Source organism: Bufo bufo, chromosome 8, assembly GCF_905171765.1.
Source record: "Bufo bufo chromosome 8, aBufBuf1.1, whole genome shotgun sequence".
In the NCBI taxonomy this organism is placed as follows: domain Eukaryota; kingdom Metazoa; phylum Chordata; class Amphibia; order Anura; family Bufonidae; genus Bufo; species Bufo bufo.
Genome location: NC_053396.1, coordinates 204,747,430 through 204,768,103, shown reverse-complemented (window position 1 = coordinate 204,768,103; position 20,674 = coordinate 204,747,430). Strand labels below are relative to the sequence as shown.

General features: G+C 51.4%; 1 protein-coding gene across 7 annotated transcripts; it reads left to right on the top strand.

Moving 5' to 3' along the window:
* The first annotated feature begins 814 nt into the window (after positions 1–814).
* On the top strand, positions 815–19,836 carry BAG6 (BAG cochaperone 6). 7 transcript variants are annotated; one of them, XM_040405974.1, is made up of 27 exons: positions 815–939; positions 2,488–2,573; positions 3,749–3,866; positions 3,945–4,132; positions 4,977–5,036; positions 5,337–5,393; positions 7,448–7,522; positions 9,238–9,362; positions 9,445–9,571; positions 9,746–9,940; positions 10,013–10,268; positions 10,353–10,403; positions 11,532–11,627; positions 11,807–11,949; positions 12,030–12,102; positions 12,469–12,740; positions 12,937–13,219; positions 13,326–13,495; positions 13,655–13,708; positions 14,034–14,136; positions 14,220–14,344; positions 14,498–14,644; positions 14,735–14,791; positions 15,139–15,291; positions 15,391–15,498; positions 15,708–15,854; positions 19,387–19,836. In XM_040405974.1, the coding sequence occupies exons 2-27, from the start codon at positions 2,496–2,498 to the stop codon at positions 19,480–19,482; spliced, it is 3,357 nt and encodes a 1,118-aa protein (XP_040261908.1). In that variant the 5' UTR covers positions 815–939; positions 2,488–2,495; the 3' UTR covers positions 19,483–19,836. The 7 variants fall into 7 exon arrangements, with proteins under 7 accessions (XP_040261908.1, XP_040261909.1, XP_040261907.1 ...); XM_040405975.1 differs by having other exon boundaries at positions 9,235–9,362; positions 15,142–15,291; XM_040405973.1 differs by having other exon boundaries at positions 9,235–9,362.
* The last annotated feature ends 838 nt before the right edge of the window (positions 19,837–20,674 follow it).

The following is a 20,674-nucleotide window of genomic DNA, read 5'->3' as shown; positions in this document are numbered from 1 at the left end:
TTTTTCCGCAGAGTAAAGCCACAAATAGCTTTTATAAGGCCACCTTAGAAATCAGAATGCTGCCCTGGACATGAGCAGATGTTTAGCTCACAGGACTTATAGGTGGTGACAGAATCCCTCTAATCATATACATAAATATGATAATTTGGGGCAGGGTGATGAGCCCCGTCCTCCACACCATAGAGCACAGTGTGCAGATACGGCTTATGTCTGGAAAATGTAAAAAAAAGTTAGTGAAAGAAAAAAAATGAAAACCTCCCTGAAATTAGTTTTTGCAGGTTGGGATGTCTGCTAATCGAGGCATTATCATTTCTGGGGGCACTAATGGGGGCATTATTACTAGGGGCACTATTAATTTTAGGGTGGTCACTCATTGGGGCATTAATATTATCGGGGGCACTAATGGGGGCATTATTAATTCTGGGGGGCACTAATGGCGGCATTAATATTACTGGGGGGCACTAATGGGAGCACTATTAATATTGGGATCCACATTATGGATTAAGACATGGACCCTGGTGACAACTCTGGACCTCCACAGTAATGTAGCAATGCAATAATAACGCATATTCGTACTCTGGCACTATTTTAATGGGGACAGTCACCTCTCTTGACTTTATAGCTGTAAATATGTCGTCTGTGACTGGACTCGGATAATTAATGCGAAAAGCAGAGGATTAGAGTCACATTAATAAAAAACTGGATGCCGGATTACTGATATTAGGTTGAGGGCGGAAGTTAACTGCCTCTTAAAAACAGAGTAAGGGCGGAAGCGGAAGTGCGTCATGCGGTCCAACTACCGGAAAGGGGATGCTTAACTGTTGCCGCCAGAAGCGGAAGTCACCTACAGATCCCGGAAGCTGACCGGCTGCTGCTGTTTTCGTTACAGCACTTGTCAGTGATCGGTGTCTCTGGTTACCAGGGAGACCGAGGTCACAGGTGAGGTTACCGGTGGAGGGGCGGAGGGAACGGGGTCATGTGAGGAGGAGCGGGGCCTATATACCGGGAGTCAGACAGGGCGGCACATGTCAGGGCAGAAGGTTCTAGCAGGAATAACAGCAGCCCCTCCTCATACCGCAGCCGTAGCTGGCTTATGAGCTTAAGGCGAGAGAAAAGGTAATCGAGGCCTTGCCATCTGCTGCAGAACTACACATCCCAGAATGCCCTGCTGTATCCCAGAATGCCCTGCTGTATCAGCCTCAGTGGTGGAACTACAAGTCCCAGAAAGCCTTTCTGTAATATCCCCCTTTGTGGAACTACAAGTCCCAGAATGCCTTTCAATAGCCTCAGTTGTGGAACTACAAGTCCAAGAATGCCTTGCAGTAATATCTTCAGTTTTGGAACTACAAATCCCAGAATGCCTTGCTGTAGTATCTTCTCTTGTGGAACTACAGGTCCCAGAATGTGTGATCTGTGGCAGAACTACAACTCCCAGCAGTACTTTGCCGCTTTAGACTGTCTGTGCCTGCTGGGAGTTGTAGTGTGGGGGATCACGCGCATGTTCAGGGGACGTCTGTGGAGGAGCCGGGGCCCCGTACGTGACACCCCCAGAGCGCGGACGGCGGTGGGAGCTGTGATGCTTATTCTCCGCTGGCGGCTGCGCTGTAGATTTCGGGGATGACTCTTAGACCGCCGGGGTCGTTGACTATCACGCGTTTCCATCACGGTTTGTTATTTTTCCGAATAACCTATGGTAGGCTCCTCCGGCAGAGGCGTGACCCGGCCGTAGTCGATCCTGCCATCTTTCGGGTTTCTTCTCGCCACATTGCTCTGAACGCAGTGTTTTAGGGCTCTGTTCACATCACGTCTGCGTATGTGCTGAGACAGGTCCCGATGTGTAGATCAGACGTATCCATAGGGGCCGTTCCCCCGTCGCCGTCGCTATTTTTTTCTTTTTACTATGTAGCTGCGGACATCAGCGCCTTCCATCGGAGATATGCGTCGGGAAATACTCCCAAGATACGTGACCGGTCGCCTCCAGACGTCGTGGAGCTGAATGATGGTGGCCGCTAAAGCAGTCCAGCCGTGCGCTGCTCCCCCATTCACTTCTATGGTAGTCCTGGTACATGTGTCACGCCCGGAATCGCCATGTAGCCGCACCTTAAATCTCACGTAGCGCCTTTTGATGCTTCAGGAATAATGCGCACTGGTCGTTACACCCTCGGGTCGCAATCTAACATAGGAGAGCAGCTCGTACTCCAGGCTGATCTTTTACCTGCCCTGATACATTGAAACAAACCATCAGAGCAGTAGTGAGATTTTTGTTACTGATGTGTTTGGCTGATAAATTATTATCTGGCTTGGATACAATTGTAACAAATCCTCAGCTGTGAAAGCATTTGGTCTGTGCAGATTTTTCAGCCTCTGGAGGTAAAGAATGGATGCTTCCATTCGATGACGGCAAGCGGAGATCATGAAGCATCAGGTTTAGTGGAGAGTTACAGAGCTTCTCATTACACGGTGATTAATGTTCTTTTACTGTTTCAGGGAGTCAGATGGCAGCGGACGAGAAGATGGAGGTGACGGTGAAGACCCTGGACTCACAGACGCGGACGTTCACTGTGGATGCAGAGGTGGGTGAGCGGGATAGTCAGGAACGGGGGGAACAGTGACCTGTGGAGCGCCCTGCCCCCCCCCCCCTGCATCGTAGACTACCCGTCTAAATGGTGGCAGTGAACAAGCAGATCTTATTAAAGGGATATTCCTACAGTAGACATTATCTTACTTATCCTGTACTGATCCTGAGTTACATCCTGTATTATACTCCAGAGCTGCACTCACTATTCTGCTAGTGCAGTCACTGTGTACATACATTACTTATCCTGTACTGATCCTGAGTTACATCCTGTATTATACTCCAGAGCTGCACTCACTATTCTGCTGGTGGAATCACTGTGTACATACATTACTTATCCTGTACTGATCCTGAGTTACATCCCGTATTATACTCCAGAGCTGCACTCACTATTCTGCTAGTGCAGTCACTGTGTACATACATTACTTATCCTGTACTGATCCTGAGTTACATCCTGTATTATACTCCAGAGCTGCACTCACTATTCTGCTAGTGCAGTCACTGTGTACATACATTACATTACTTATCCTGTACTGATCCTGAGTTACATCCTGTATTATACTCCAGAGCTGTACTGACTATTCTGCTGGTGCAGTCACTGTGTACATACATTACATTACTTATCCTGTACTGATCCTGAGTTACATCCTGTATTATACTCCAGAGCTGCACTTACTATTCTGCTGGTGCAGTCACTGTGTACATACATTCCTCATCCTGTACTGATCCTGAGTTACATCCTGTATTATACTCCAGAGCTGCGCTCACTATTCTGCATTAGTAGGATCTCTGTAGAATGAACAGTAGGTGGCTGGAGCTCTGCTGTGCAGGGAAAAATCTAGAGGGGCTCTTGTACCTTTTATTCTCAGTTTGGGTGGGGGATCCCATAATTGCTTAGTCTCCTCTCTAACCTCACCTTTTTAAGATCTCTGCTTGCTTTTAGCAAATGCAGATGTTTGTTTACATCCAGAGGCTTCCTTGTTACAAGAGAGATACCACGAGCTGTTGGTCCTTCAACTTCTAGATGTAAACAAGAATGTTAGCGTTCACTGACATCAAGCAGAGAGCTTGAAGTAAAAAAAAAAAAAAAAAAGTACCCTCTTACCCGGTCCAAAAGTATAGCAGAGGTCTGTATACTCCATATCAATGCCTGCGCTGCTCGTCTTCCTGCAGATCACTGTGAAGGACTTCAAGGATCACATCTCCTCGTCTGTCGGCATTCCCTCCGAGAAGCAGCGGCTCATATATCAGGGTCGGGTACTGCAGGAAGATAAGAAGCTGAAGGAGTACAGTGAGTACACGTCTCTGCTGTGCAGCCTGGGCCCCGCGCGCTCGGCCCTGCCCTCTAACATCTATTCTTATCACTCAGATGTGGATGGGAAAGTTATTCACCTGGTGGAACGAGCTCCACCTCAGACACAGAGCCCAGCAGGGGGCGCCTCGTCCTCCTCCGGCACATCCTCTACTGCCAGCACCAGCGCAGCAGGGGGCCCAGGGGCCGGGGGGCCCGAGAGGAACGGAAACAGCTACGTAATGGTGGGAGCCTTCAACCTACCGGTAAGAAGTGTGACATGTGGGGGGCGCCGGCTGCTGCAGAGGGAGAATAATCGCCTTCAATTCCTCACAGCTTTCAATATCTCTGCTTGCAGTGAATGGGATCCATCTTGTTGCTGCGGTTTGTTACAGTGTAGGTAATGCTTAGCAGGCACGACCCTCCCTGATTCTGATTGCGGTTACCTGCAGTGATACATTGTAACAAACTGCAGCTGTGTGCAAGAAGGATACGCTCAGCTTTGTGGTTTACATGTAAACAATATATTTTTTCACTGATTGCAACCAGAGATCTTGAGAACCGTAAGGATTTGATGCACAAAGTGTACTAGAGAATTGTATAACTGCGTCAGGTAGTGCATCACGTGGGAGGGCGAGCTGCCTGCGGTTTGCTGTGAATTGCTGCGGTTTTGTGACAAGTGACGGGCGCAGGGTTTATGTGACCACTGAGGGTGAACTGTGCGCTGGTTTGTCGTGTGGCACACTGCCGCTCCCTGAGAGCCTGGCGAGGTTGGGTGGGAGGGAGGGGCTCATGCGAGAGGGTGGGTGGGAGGGAGGGGCTCATGAGAGAGGTTGGGTGGGAGGGAGGGGCTCATGAGAGAGGTTGGGTGGGAGGGAGGGGCTCATGCGAGAGGTTGGGTGGGAGGGAGGGGTTCATGCGAGAGAATGGGAGGGAGGGGCTTATGCGAGAGGTTGGGTGGGGCTTATGCGAGAGAATGGGAGGGAGGGGCTTATACGAGAGAATGGGAGGGAGGGGCTCATGTGAGGGAGGGGCTAATATTAGACATTGAGTGCGCTGTTAACCTTACACCACACGCCCGCTCACTCGCTCTGCCCTGTCTTCCCGCAGCACGTCATGTCCGGGCTCGGCGAGGCCGGCAGAGCTCCCCGCGTCTCCACAGTCACCGGGGTAAGTGTGCAGCCTGCGTGTTCCCTCTATCTCCCATGTTGCCTGCATGTATGTGACACGTGCTGCTGCCCTGTCCCCATGTAGATTAGGAGATGTGACGTGTAGAGAACAAGTCTCTGATTTTATTCTGTTTCCTGTCGTTCTTCTCTCTTCCCTTCTCCTCCATTCACATCTGGTTGTCACTTCTTTCTTTCCCCTCCTCCTCCTCATCCATCCTCTTCCTCCCGCATGCCCTCCTGCCCCCCACCTCTGTGCCCCCTGTGCCACGTCTGCTCTGCCCTTCCTTCCTTCTCTGCTTAGAATGATGGCTCCTCTCTTGATGTCCATATAAACTTGGATCAGCCGCTGCCCATCCAGGTACGAGACAGCGCTCCCCCCCCCCCCCCCCTCAATCCATGCTATCCCTCAGTGTCCATTTAAAGGGGGCTTCTACCTCCAGCAAACACGTCCGTTTTTAGACATGTTTTCTGTATAACTTCGACTGTTGTTAAGATCTCTGCTTGCTGCTGTGACATAGGATATAAATCTGTCCTGGTCATGTGATGAGACACGCAGGTAGACGTTAGAAACCCCAGCAAACGGTGAAGGCTTCTTCTGGATGACTGCAGGCAGAGATCTTGAAAGCGGTGGAATTGATACAGAAGCGATGCTGGAATATTATACGGTTTATCATTGCTGAAGATGTCGGCGCCCCTTTAATTGGTGACGCTGGCACCGGTCCTGCCGCAGGGTCTGTTCTGGTCATGGGGGGGAAATGTCTGTTTTGCATGAGGCTACGGGTTGACTTGGTTGTGGCGTAAAGATGTCTCTGGTCATTGGGGGGAATCGGACCTGGTACAATGTGAAGCGGCTGCCCCTAGCGGCCAATCAGATTCCAGCGATCATTTCCCAATGGCCCATTTTAAGATAGAAGCAATCTGATTGGCTGCTTAGATCATAATAGAGGGGATGAGGGGTTCACACCCTTACACAGGGGGCCCCCCCTAAAGGCTGACATTTGGGTTTAGGGGATTATGTCATGTCTGTCTTCGCTCCGATATCACTTTTCACCAAAGGCTCAGATAGTAAAATGTTCTGCTCCTGTAATTACTGTGCTAGCTTTAACTGCTCCACCAATATGTGAGGGTGGGGGTCTGACTCTGAGGAGGCACTCTGGCCGACTCTGCGGCCTCTGTCATTTACCAGGCACAGCGCTGTACGTTCTGGAGTGGCTGTGTGTGGTACTGCAGCTACATCCCATTCAAGGAAGGCCTCATGCACACGACCCTATTTATTTTGCAGTCAACACAGATCCAGAAATACGGATGCGTTGCATTCGTTTTTGTTTGTTTTTTGTGGACCCATTGAATTTCTGAGGGTACATGGTCCGCATTCTGCCACCAAGTATCGGACACGCTCTTTCTTTTTGTGGAATGGACATACAGATGCGGAAAGCTCACGTATGATCCATGTGCTTTCTGCATCCGCCGTATGAAGTCAGCGGGTCTGCAAAAACAAACGGATGCAACACTGACGTCATCCAGCAAACGCATCCGACCATGTGCGCGAGGCCTAACTGGGACTGGGCGAGATGTAGCACCGCGCACAGCCAGGATGCTGCACCAGCTCAGTCCAGCAGCGCGGCCCCTGAAAGCAGCTGGTCAGTGGGGATGCCAGAAGTCGGGGCTCTCTTCGATCTGATGTCGATGAGCCATCAGTCCCGCCGGACCGCTATAAATAGTCAGCAGTTTTATTAATACATGCCCCATGATATTATATTGGAACTCCGCCCGCAGGCCGTCACGTCATGCCTGGGATTGTAGGCTATGGGAGCCACTGTTTGCTTTGTGACAGTATTGTTGCAATACGTAAAGAGGAACTCCACCAAAATCTGAATGCTCATCTTGGGGCGACGTTCCTTGAGATGGGGGGAAGTCTCTTCAGTGTCTCGGTTCTTGCTGTTCAGAAGATCCTGGAGCGAGTCCTTACTGACTGTCAAGAAATGAGACCAGGAAGGTGCAGCAAATGTGGTCATTTTATAGCGGTCAGTAACAGAGAAATGGGAGGTAGAGGAGACCACATTAATCTTAGATGCAGGGATGAGATGTAAGGTAAGTTAGTTGGAGGCTTCTGGAAGAGGTGGCAGTGCAGGGTTCTGGGTGGAGTTCCCCTTTAAGAGGTGTAAAGTGTGTGAGCTGCACAGGCTAACGCGTTTTGTGTCCTCCCGCTTCCTCTCATCTCTCACTTTGACGTCTGTCACTTGTTCCCTTGTTACATTAATGCCCCTGAATCCTCATCAATGGTCTGTACTGGTGTGACCTCTGACCCCTCTCCGTTCCCCCATCCTGCCCCTATTGCTGCCTCTTCTTGGTAACCCCCCTGTGTCCTTCTCTCTCTGTCTTTTTCTACTTGATATATATCCCACTATACAGAGTGAGCCACGCGTCCGCCTCGTTCTGGCACAACACATGCTGCAAGATATACAGTCCATACTGGACCGGCTAGAGGTGAGATATCAGCTGGAGACTGACACTGCTGTGTGCACTGTGCCGTGTGGGGGGGGGAGATGACACTGCTGTGTGCCGTGTGAGGGGGAGATGACACTGCTGTGTGCGCTGTGCCGTGTGGGGGGGGGAGATGACACTGCTGTGTGCACTGTGCCGTGTGAGGAGGAGATGACACTGCTGTGTGCACTGTGCCGTGTGAGGGGGAGATGACACTGCTGTGTGCACTGTGCCGTGTGAGGAGGAGATGACACTGCTGTGTGCACTGTGCCGTGTGAGGGGGAGATGACACTGCTGTGTGCGCTGTGCCGTGTGGGGGGGGGAGATGACACTGCTGTGTGCACTGTGCCGTGTGAGGGGGAGATGACACTGCTGTGTGCACTGTGCCGTGTGAGGAGGAGATGACACTGCTGTGTGCACTGTGCCGTGTGAGGGGGAGATGACACTGCTGTGTGCGCTGTGCCGTGTGGGGGGGGGAGATGACACTGCTGTGTGCCGTGTGAGGGGGAGATGACACTGCTGTGCCGTGTGGGGGGGGGAGATGACACTGCTGTGTGCCGTGTGAGGGGGAGATGACACTGCTGTGTGCGCTGTGCCGTGTGAGGAGGAGATGACACTGCTGTGTGCACTGTGCCGTGTGGGGGGGAGATGACACTGCTGTGTGCACTGTGCCGTGTGAGGGGGAGATGACACTGCTGTGCCGTGTGAGGAGGAGATGACACTGCTGTGCCGTGTGAGGAGGAGATGACACTGCTGTGCCGTGTGAGGAGGAGATGACACTGCTGTGTGCGCTGTGCCGTGTGAGGGGGAGATGACACTGCTGTGTGCACTGTGCCGCGTGAGGAGGAGATGACACTGCTGTGTGCACTGTGCCGTGTGAGGAGGAGATGACACTGCTGTGTGCACTGTGCTGTGTATACATGTCATGGTGTAGTAGTGTGAGGGGGAGATGACGCTGCTGTGTGCACTGTGCCGTGTGAGGGGGAGATGACGCTGCTGTGTGCACTGTGCCGTGTGAGGAGGAGATGACACTGCTGTGTGCACTGTGCCGTGTGAGGAGGAGATGACACTGCTGTGTGCACTGTGCCGTGTGAGGAGGAGATGACACTGCTGTGTGCACTGTGCCGCGTGAGGAGGAGATGACACTGCTGTGTGCACTATGCCGTGTGAGGAGGAGATGACACTGCTGTGTGCACTGTGCCGTGTGAGGAGGAGATGACACTGCTGTGTGCACTGTGCCGTGTGGGGGGGAGAAGACACTGCTGTGTGTGGAGGAGATGACGCTGCTGTGTGCACTGTGCCGTGTGAGGGGGAGATGACACTGCTGTGTGCATTGTGCCGTGTGAGGGGGAGATGACGCTGCTGTGTGCACTGTGCCGTGTGGGGGGGAGAAGACACTGCTGTGTGCGGAGGAGATGACGCTGCTGTGTGCACTGTGCCGTGTGGGGGGGGAGAAGACACTGCTGTGTGAGGAGGAGATGACACTGCTGTGTGCACTGTGCTGTGTATACATGTAGTGGTGTAGTAGTGTGAGGAGGAGATGACGCTGCTGTGTGCACTGTGCTGTGTATACATGTCATGGTGTAGTAGTGTGAGGAGGAGATGACGCTGCTGTGTGCACTGTGCTGTGTATACATGTAGTGGTGTGAGCAGATGACTGGTGTGGTAGTACGTGAGGATTATTCCCATGATATAAAACGGCCTGTGTTTTGCAGCAGTCGGGTAATGATCCATCTTCAGAGCCCATGGAGACGTCTGGATCAGAAGGTGAATCTGGCAGTCGGGATCCACAATCCCAAGGAGCCCCTGCTAATGAAGGAGCGGCTGGCGCAGCCTCCTCCAGGTGACTTCTCACATCTTCATCTCTCCTCTTGTCTCATGTTTTCCCTCTGTTGTGCCTCCTAACTTGGCCTCTCTCTTTGCAGTCACCCCACCCCCGCTGAGTATGCTGAGGTGCTCCAGTCTTTGTCCAGGGTGGAGGAACGTCTCGCCCCTTTCTCGGAACGCTACAGGGAGATCATCAATAATGCCACAAATGGAGTCTATGAGAATGTGAGATCACGGGACTCCTCACACCCGACCGAACCCTTACTGCTCCATCATTGTGTTAAAGGGGGTCCCTATATTAGGCTGTATGGGTGTCACAGTGGGAGGACTCTGACTCGAGACCCCCATCTGCTAGCCAGGTATGAGCACAGCACATTACTGACTCCCTCTTTTCTGCAGGATGACCGGGAGCAGGCTCAGCGCGTCCTTAACCTCGTCGGTGAATGTCTCCGTCTCCTGGGAAACGCTCTGGTTGCGGTGTCTGACCTGCGTTGCAATCTGTCGACGGCTGCTCCCCGACACATGCACGTTGTCCGTCCCATGTCGCACTACGGCGGCCCCATGTTACTCCAGCAAGCCGCCATTCCCATCCAGGTGAGAGGTCGCTGCTGTACCCTCGCAGTGGCTTCTCATCCAGTTCTCTCATTTTTATTGTTTCATCCTTAGATCAATGTTGGCACCACAGTCACAATGACGGGCAACGGAGCCCACGCCGGCCAGGCCACCTCTGATAGCTCCTCCACACCTTCAGCTCCCACCTCCGAGCAGCCCCGAGCAAGCGGTGAGGGCCAGGCCACCCCCACGACTGGGGAATCCACACCATCCCAGGCACCACCTGCTCCCACTCCTCCACCGCACCCACGTGTTATACGTATCACACACCAGACGGTGGAGCCGGTTATGATGATGATGAACATCCAGGGTGAGGTGGTCCGCCGGTTACACAGGGTCTCCCGTCAGACTGCCGACACAGTTTAATATATGTATATTGTGTGTTTTTTCTTAGACTCGGGATCCGGTGGCTCATCAAACATTCCCCCGACATCAGCAGCTCACGGTGAGGCACAGAATGGCCGAAATGTCTGATAAATGGGGGGTTTGTTCTGTGAAGTGTGGAGGTGCAGGAGATGTCTAATAAACAGCGCCACGTAAACCACAATGGTCTAGTGATTGTGTAAAAGCGGTGGAAGGTTCTATATAAGGCATGAAAGTCAATGCAAGCTGGAATAATACCTAGGGAGATACATCCTCACTATTAAATCTGCCACTGCATTGATCAAAGTGTTTTCAAACTTAGTGACCGCTATATGTCAAAAGTATTAGAGTATTTGGTAAGGCATATCCTACCAGATAAGTGGCTAGGAAGGTGGTCGCTTGCTCCTCGACGTGCGTTTTCGCCATCTTGCTTCCTCAGTAGGCTGGATCTCACAGGTTCTCCCGGAAGGCAGCCACGATGCCTAAGGAAGCCTTCCCTGCCATGGGGTCCCCGTCACAGCAGCGCAGGAACCCCATAGACACCGGCACCAGTGAGGATACTGCACGTGCCGCGGTCAGCGCTGACCACGGCCGTGCAAGGGTTAGTGCGCTGGCATCAGTGTTTTCACCGATGCAGAAGCATACAGCAGGGGTCTGGCTATCAGTGACAGCCGGACCCCTGCCTCTGATCGGGCGCGCGCAGCTCCTGCACCTGCCCAATCAGTGCGCTGTACCTGTACTGCGCTGGTATCCTAAGGGCTGATGACATAGAAGTGAGAGGCGATCCCTCATACGCTGTAGGAGAAATCAGTTCAGGATTGAAGCTGTGCTGACGCATGAGAGCTAGTGAAGACGTCAGCATCCTGGACACACAGATCCCGCATGTAATACTTGGAGGGACGCATCCACATGAGAAGAGCCTGACACTAGGGACGGGTTGTAAACTGAATGTCAAGGGGTCTGAGAATGAAGGAAGGAAGATTGCAGCCTGAAGCCGACGGTGACCACTAACCTTTAAGTGAAATCATTTTATCCATGTCAGAGGTGTCCAGAACTTTTAATGTTTCTCCGTGGTATCCCCTTTTAATGCTGGAGGAGGTACATATATTTGAAGCTCTGCATTTAGCTGTTTTATCAGCAGAGGAGGCAGAAAGGCACGATCTGTACATCACTGTAGGATTGTAAGATGGCGGTTTCTTCTGTATTGCAGGTGCTGGGACTCATATACACATGCCAGGACTGCCTCCGGAGTTCATGCAAGCCATTTCCCATCAGATCACCCAGCAAGCTATGGCGGCTGCTTCAGGTGGGTATCTGGCTACATATTACAGTCTCTCTCTGGTATTGATAGGCCTCCCTCAGTGGTTGTCTGTAAGATGGGGCGCTACCTGACCACTAATAAGAAGGGTACCCTCCAGTGTGTGCCGCTGCCCTGTCGAAGGTTGGGTATCCTAGGGTTGATGGCTTCTTTTTTGTCTTGTACAGGACAGCAGATGCCCGGCTTCCAAGCTCAGCCCCCTCGATTTGTCTTCACAAGACCAGGTGCCCCACCACATCCTCCCCAAACCGGAACCACCGCCCCTCCTCCAGGAACTGGAGGACAGGCAGGAACGGGACCTGGAACAACGGTCAGTTGATAACTTTACCCTCTTATTTCTCCTCCACCATAACGTCTGCGAGATTCTTACTTATTCATGGTCTCTCCCAGGCCGCTCCGACCTCCCTGACTCAGATGATCAGTGGTTTAGTGGGCCAGCTTCTCATGCACCCCGTCATTGTAGGTGAGTAGTCTTTCCCAGCTCTCCTTGGTTCGCCTCCCTGTTTCTTTTCTCGTCCTTGTGAGTTTTCCGTGTTTATGGTTTGGTTATCTCTCGTGTAGCTCATCTGTGTGATATTCTGTGGGCTCTGTTCACACTGGCGTCATGTATCGCGCTTGGATATGCCATTACTCTGTGGTTGGTGGGGCCTGACTAGTAGCACCCCCAATAATCTGGAGAATGAAGGGGCCACAGCACTGATTTAGTTTTGTGTCCTCTTCAAAGTTATCCCTGCACACAGGTGCTCAGTCACCAGTTGTGCAGGAAGCTGCAACGTGGACCAGTTTCTATCTATTGGTCCCCTTTAACAATGTTTTCCTCTCCCTATAGCTCAGAGTGGCGGCACGGCTACCACCTCGTCCGCATCCACCACCACTGCCGCCACCACCACCACTTCCAGCACTCCTACGGCACCTTCCACTCCTGCCCCGCCATCTTCTCAGCCCCCTCCTGGACCAGAGCAACAGCTTACACAGCTGCTGGGCTCATTACTGGGCACCGCCAGCTCTGGGGTGGCAAACATTGCCATGGGCTCACCAAGCATTGCAGTTGCCGTGCCTGGAATGCCAGCATTTCTACAAGGGGTCACCGATATATTACAGGTAATTGTCTACTCATTGTGTATCGCTTTGGGGATTTCCTTGTGTATTTCACAGGGTGGCTGTTTGAAAAACGGGAACTGTCAACAGGGAGGGGCACGCATCTTAAATTGCGCCATTAACTTGATCAAGAGCCTTTGAAACGAAAAACCAGCAAGTACCAAATAATGTATCGGATCTCTCTCCTATTCAACTGCAGGCAACACAGAACGTCCAGGTTTCCGCTACGCCACCCCAATCATTTACTGCACCCACGGCTGCCTCCCCCGCGCCTTCTCCTGCCTCCACCACCCCACCTCAAGCTGCTGCCGCAGATACGCTCCCCCCTGAGTTCTTCACCAGCGTAGTCCAGGGCGTTCTGTCCTCCATGCTGGGATCCCTGAGTGCTGCAGATCAGAGCGGGACAGAGAGCATCGCAGCCTTCATCCAACGCCTCAGCGGCTCCCACAACATCTTCCAGCCAGACACTGAGGGTCCTGGAGGTAGGAATGGCGACTTCCCTCTCTCTTCACCTCCCTGTTCTGCTCTTAGAAGTGTGCGTTCACATCTACTTGTATGAACCTGTTCTTCTGGTCTTGTTCCCGGCAGGATTCTTTGGGGACCTCTTGTCGCTCATCTGCCACCACTTCTCGTTGGTGGATATGGTTATGCTGTTACATGGGCAGTCTCAACCACTGCAGAACCTGCAGCCTCAGCTTCGCTCCTTCTTCCTTCAGGAGTATCTACATCAGGCAGACCCAACCCCACAGAACATCCAGGTATGGGCCCAAGAGTTGTCTCCATGGTGACAGACTACGTGCAAGCCCTGTGTGTAGTCGGATCCTGCAGTCATGCTTTACATCCGTTCACCTGCCATGTCTTCTACTGTCTTCAGGGTGGCAGTGGTTGCTGAGTCTTTTTTTTTCTTTTATTTTCAGATGGCATCACGAAATCTTATTAATGGTCTGGAAGAATACATCAGAGAGAGCTTTGTAAGTGCCTCCAATCCTCGGACAACTTTGATCCATTTGGTGTTCATGCTAACCCCCATCTGTGGAACCCCACCGCTAGGGAAGGAAGGGGCGGCTCTGGGGGTTTGTGAAACCCTGCAGGTTCAGTGCAGTCGGGCAGCTCTCTATTGTAATAAAGTATATCTGTAGTACATGTATACATGACTGTTACCCTGGATGTAGCCAGTACACAAGAAGAACCTCCATTCTTTACACTGCGGGCTGCATCCAGGGAACAAAGCAATATTAGAAAATTTTACTTAGACTCAAGTGAAACTCCTAATGTCTCCCCGCCCTCTGTATATAGGCCACAGCCCCGGTTCGGGAAGACGTGGACATCACAAGAACAAACGTGGAGTTCCTGCAGGAGCAGTTTACCAGGATCACCACCCACATTCTGCATTGTGCCGGTATGCTGAGCGCCATGTGGGGGTGAAGCATAACGGGCGACTGCGGCTTTGTTTGTAACGTCCTTCTACATTTTATCCCTTAGACGCCACGTTCGGGCAGCGGCTCCTGGAGATGTGCAATCAGTCCCTGTTTGAGTGGCTCGCCCTCAACTTATACTGTCTGCGGGGAGATCAGAATGCCCTCACGTCCGTCATCAATGAGAGGATTGTACGTTCCAGGTTTTCCATTGATTACGCCTCCAGCTATATCAGTCTCTACTGAAAGCAGGAGGAGATGCTGGCTGCTGCCTCCCTTGCTGATGTCTTCATGCTTTCCAGCATTCTTTTTTGTTTTTTTTATTAATATTTTTTACATTTTCAGCGGCGACTGTCCCTGGACGTGTCTCCTGCATTAGTTTCCTGGGTGACCTCGGTCCTGTCCCTGCGACTCCAAGTTCTACTGGGCCAAATGCCTGTGACCGAAGCAGAGGTGCAAAGACACGTGCGCAGAATCGGAGACCCTCCCCCGGTGAGATGGGCGCGCAGGTTATGGACTTGCATTTTCCTATATTGTTCCTGTTACTTTTTCTAACTCTGTCCCCTTCCTCTCCTCCATCAGGTCTCTGAAGCCGCTTCCCAGGAGCAGCCGATGGAGACGTCACCAGGCGACAATCAGGTAAAGCACTAGATGGGCGATTGGTTGCACTGAAGACCGGTGCCTCATCAATCAGTTTACAGCTTCCGAAGAAGAAGAATGAAAGTCCTGACCTGATTGGCTGTCAGTTATTATTTGTTGTATTAGTTTCTAATGTAGCCATGGCATCTGACATCCTAAAGCCCAAAATTCTAATCGCCACCTTTTCCCCAAAAATAAAAATAAACAAAATTAATATCCTAGGCATCGCTGCATCCCAAAACGGCGTACTGGTAAAATAGTTAGGGCTCATACAGAGGACAATACGTGTTCCTAATATAGATCTGCTCTCCTCGCATGTATTGATAATCTGATGTCTATCTGTCCAGCAGCCATGTGCCTCCTCTCCGGCTCCCGCCACCACCGTGGAGGAGGTTCTCTTCCTACCTGCCCAGAGTTCAGCGCCAGCTCTGTGCCCAGACTTGGAGATTCCCCCACAAGAAGAGGCTGGATCCGATCCCTGGGCAGCAGCTGTGCCTCCCGTGAGTATCGTCACCCCGCTAGTGTCCTATTCTCCTGTGGATCCATCTTCTGTCCACCTTTATTCTTCATCTTTTTACTTTTGTTCTTCCTATCCTAAGGAATGGGTCCCTGTTATCAGGCAGGACATACAGAGTCAAAGGAAGATCAAGCAGCAGCCTCCTCTGAGCGACGCCTACCTGAGCGGGATGCCAGCGAAGAGACGAAAAGTGAGTGCACGCATACACCATGACATCAGTGAGAGCTGCATAGATCCTTATGCATACGTCATAACAGTGCTATTTATGTGTACCGTATGGCGGTATTATCTACGTGCACTGCAGTCACTATGTCCACACACGCACACATAAAATCTACGTTCATGTGACGCCTCTCTGACATTGTCCCACATATGCCTCTGTGTGTCATCTTTCTCCAGACTATGCAGGGCGAGGGTCCCCACCTATCCCTCTCAGAGGCTGTAAATCGAGCTATGAGATATACAGGAGCGAAACCGGAAACCAGTACAGAGAGTCTGCGGAGGGAGCTGGACAACAGTGAGGTCCAAGTGCGGTATAGAGAGCAGGTAAGGAGCGGATATAGAGCGGTATCATGCGCGGATAGTCTCCCCTACATTACTGGGGGGTCTCTTTCGTGTTGATGATGAAAAGTGCAGCAGATTTATCAATGGCTTTATGCCACTTTAATGGCATATATAAGGCGCAAATCATCTCCATGCCGTAATTTATGACTTCACACTTCTCTACACTTTTCAATAGTGGGTAGCCCGACAGAGTGACTATAATTTGTCAAAATCTGCAGCAGCTCAGGGCTGTATACATTTCATTTTCTTGCGCACGGACTGCCAGATTATGAGCCAAATTTATTAAGAGGTTTACACCTTGACGCCTCTTTCTCCAACAGAATTTATACCAAGTCCGGTGTAAATCTGCCCCTGTGTGTATGACTTTTTTTTTTTTATAGTTTTCAAGACCTCTGCTTGCTCTACAGCATAGTTGCTTACATCCAGAGTCTGAAAACCTATAGAGACCTAGAGGAGAAATGTATCATTCCCCCATGCCAGTTTTCTGGTGAGAAAAAGTTGCGAACCCTGTGATGGCAACTTTTTAAACCCCATTGCTCCTAAATCTAAGCAGAAGTGGCATTTCTACACCGCCCTCGGTGCTCTCCGAGAAAGGGGTGTGGTGAGCTGCCATATGTTTCAGTTTAAAGGGATTCTGTCACCAGATTTAACCCTATTAAGCTAACTAACATTAGCGATGTGCTAATGTCAGCTAAACCTAACTAGGCTATTCCTACTTATATCTATGCCCCCCTTATGCCAGGGCTGGCAGATGGATGCAAGCGCTGCCTGGCCCTGTCAATCAGGACTTGGAGGGAGGCGACAAAGGTGGGAGAACGGAGCCTCTAGGAGCAGGAACAACCCCCCCCCCCCCCCCCCCCCCCCCCCAGAGGCTAACTAGCCTATTACAAAAGTTAGATTTCTGGCGTAACGGGGGCATAGATAAAAGTAGGAATAGGCTAGTTAGGTTTAGCTGACATTAGCACATCGCTAATGTCAGCTAGCTTAATAGGTACATGGTCGGCTGGAGGATGCGTCTAATTTCGTCATAAATAAGTGTATCCTCCGGCAGCGCAGGGGACATCATAGACTGATGTAAAAGGCTGGTTTATGATAAATTTCCCCCCAATACGTCTCACAGCTTTGTCCTTGCTGCACTACTATCCAGTGCAGACCAATCCTCTGCGTGTAACGGGACCCCCAGTTAATAGTTTACCTGCACTGATACATTGTACTAGGGCTGCACGATATGGGAATTTTGTGCGATTGCGATTAGGGCCCTAAAAATTGCGATAACGATGTGCGATGCGATATTTTAAGGGAATTGTGCTAGAGGTCTATTTGCTTGGATTTTCCCATATGAGCCGCTGACGCGGCTGGGTATGACATAGTTATGGGGGATCTGTGGATGGCGCTGTTATGTGGGGGATCTGTGGATGGCGCTGTTATGTGGGGGATCTGTGGGTGACGCTGTTATGTGGGGGATCTGTGGGTGACGCTGTTATGTGGGGGATCTGTGGATGGCGCTGTTATGTGGGGGATCTGTGGATGACGCTGTTATGTGGGGGATCTGTGGATGACGCTGTTATGTGGGGGATCTGTGGATGACGCTGTTATGTGGGGGATCTGTGGATGACGCTGTTATGTGGGGGATCTGTGGATGACGCTGTTATGTGGGGGATCTGTGGATGACGCTGTTATGTGGGGGATCTGTGGATGGCGCTGTTATGTGGGGGATCTGTGGATGGCGCTGTTATGTGGGGGATCTGTGGATGGCGCTGTTATGTGGGGGATCTGTGGATGGCGCTGTTATGTGGGGGATCTGTGGATGGCGCTGTTATGTGGGGGATCTGTGGATGGCGCTGTTATGTGGGGGATCTGTGGATGGCGCTGTTATGTGGGGGATCTGTGGATGACGCTGTTATGTGGGGGATCTGTGGATGGCGCTGTTATGTGGGGGATCTGTGGATGGCGCTGTTATGTGGGGGATCTGTGGATGACGCTGTTATGTGGGGGATCTGTGGATGGCGCTGTTATGTGGGGGATCTGTGGATGACGCTGTTATGTGGGGGATCTGTGGATGACGCTGTTATGTGGGGGATCTGTGGATGACGCTGTTATGTGGGGGATCTGTGGATGACGCTGTTATGTGGGGGATCTGTGGATGACTCTGTTATGTGGGGGATCTGTGGATGACGCTGTTATGTGGGGGATCTGTGGATGACGCTGTTATGTGGGGGATCTGTGGATGGCGCTGTTATGTGGGGGATCTGTGGATGGCGCTGTTATGTGGGGGATCTGTGGATGGCGCCGTTATGTGGGGGATCTGTGGATGGCGCTGTTATGTGGGGGATCTGTGGAGGGCGCTGTTATGTGGGGGATCTGTGGAGGGCGCTGTTATGTGGGGGATCTGTGGAGGGCGCTGTTATGTGGGGGATCTGTGGAGGGCGCTGTTATGGGGGACCTGTGGAGGACGCTGTTATAGGGGATGTGTGCTATAACACATGGGGCCACGATGGGGGCCAGCATAAGACACACATATAGCATCTTATGCTGGTCCCCCTCATGGCCCTATGTGTCCCTTCATGTGTCCTACACTGCGCCACCAATGAATGTAATTAAAGAGGACCTTTCATAGGTCCAAAGAATATGAACTTAGTAGCAGGCTGCATAGAGCGGCGCCCAGGGATCTAAGTGCACTTACTATTATTCCTGGGCGCCGCTCCGTTCGTCCGCTGTGGCCCCCGGTATTTTCAACATTCAAAGCAAGGAGGAGGAGACGCCAGTGAGTCTCCGTCTCCATGACAGCAGCGCTGTCCAATCACAGCTCAGAGCCAGGGAGTTTTTTTTCTCCCTGGCTCTGAGCTCTGCGCTCTGATTGGACAGCGTTGCTGTCAGGGAGAAGGAGAGACACTGGCGTCTCCTCCTCCTTGCTCTGAATGTTGAAAATACCGGGGGCCACAGCGGACGAACGGAGCGGCGCCCAGGAATAATAGTAAGTGCACTTAGATCCCTGGGCGCCGCTCTATCATAAAATGGCCAGCCTCTGTACTTTCACTATGAATGCACTGCAGTGCAGAGAGCGGCAGAGAGCAAGCCGGCCGGCGCGTGACTGACGTCACTGTCACGCTCCTCCCACTTAGTCACGCTCCTGCTTCCTGAATTAAGTGACGTCAGTCCCGCGCCGGCCGGCTGCCTCGCTCGCTCCCGCTCGTCACTGCAGTGCATTCATTGTGAAAGTAAGTACAGAGGCTGGACCTGTTATCAATAGGAGAGAGGACTTTTTTATAAATAGGGGCCCCTTCATATATAATAATCGCGGCATTTTCGGCTCGGCCGAATTGCCAAACCGCATTTTCCGTTTATCGCGATTCGATTACTTTTGCGATATATCGTGCAGCCCTACATTGTACCAAACGTTCTGAGGTTTCTGCTAAAGTCTTTAGTTCGTACTATCTTAGAAAATTGCAATTTGTCTTGTACATTGTCCATCTGTAAAAAAGCTTCCTAATCTCACGTGTCTCTTTTCTCCTAGCTTTGTCAAGACATCCAGAAAATCCTCCAAGATAATGAGTCCTACAGTCCCCAGAGATTCCCAAACACACAGAGAGCATTTCAAGGAGACCCCTAGAAACCCCCCCAAGTATCCCTCAATGTGAGCCTGACAAATCCCCCTCGCCGTGTGCATTTGGTTTCTCTGTCCTAAGCATACCTCAGATCTATTGTATTGATTCTGTACTCCTTAGAGACTGATACCTTTTCATTGTGTTCTCCAAGTAATGTCACTGTCGTGAACCCTGCGATGCCACAGAATGAGGAGCCGGGACCCCAGAGATAAAACGGGAAGTCCATTAGTGTCTGCTAAGCCTATCATGGAATTACTCGCTACTCTGCCCAGAGAAAGTTTTACCCGCCCCTTTAAATCGGAAGCAATGCACAGTTCCTCTGCTCTCCCCCGAGATCTTTAAATAAAATTCTTAGATCACATATGTGGAAGGTCGATCTATGTAATACGCAGCTTCTTATGCATGCATGACTCACTTGGGCCACAGTTCTCATGATTGGGGTGGGGGGGGGGGGGAGACCCTATCATTAGACACTTATCTTCTATCCTCAGCATAGGGGATGTGTTGGTAATCGGAGAACCAGTTTAAGAGTTATTTCTGCCTAAATCCAGCCATACATAAGATAGTGATCAGACACCCTGAAGCCAGTCAGACTGCTGGAAAAAGGAGATTTTGTAAAATCTTTCTCGCTCTTCATTGGGGGGACACAGGAACCGTGGGGGTATAGCTATGTCCTCTAGGAGGCGTTGACACTAGATAAAGCTGTTAGCGCCTCCCCTGGCAGCTATACCCCCTCCAGCCTGGAGAGAGAGCGTCAGTTTGTGTACAAGCAGTAGGAGAAGCAAGCCAACTAAAGAAAAAAACATGGAACATCGAACCATGCCAAAAACCCAACGGGGTTCTAACCAGAAACAGCCACAGCTGTGGTTGAACAACAATACTGAGTGGGTGCTGTGTTCCCCAATGAAGAGCGAGAAAGAGATTTTACTGGTAAGTTATACAAAAATCTCCTTTTCTCGCCCATATTCATTGGGGGACACAGGAACCGTGGGATGTCCACAGGGAGGGAAAAACCACAGCCCCATGGAAACAGCGTCCCTGCAGGCATCTAGGAAACTGCTGCCTGCAAGACCAAGCGGCCCAAGGCAGCGTCCGCCGATGCATAAGTATGCACCTGGTAAAATTTTGTGAAGGTATGTAAGGAGGACCAAGTAGCCGCTTTACACAACTGAGCAGCCGAAGCACAATTCCTCCGAG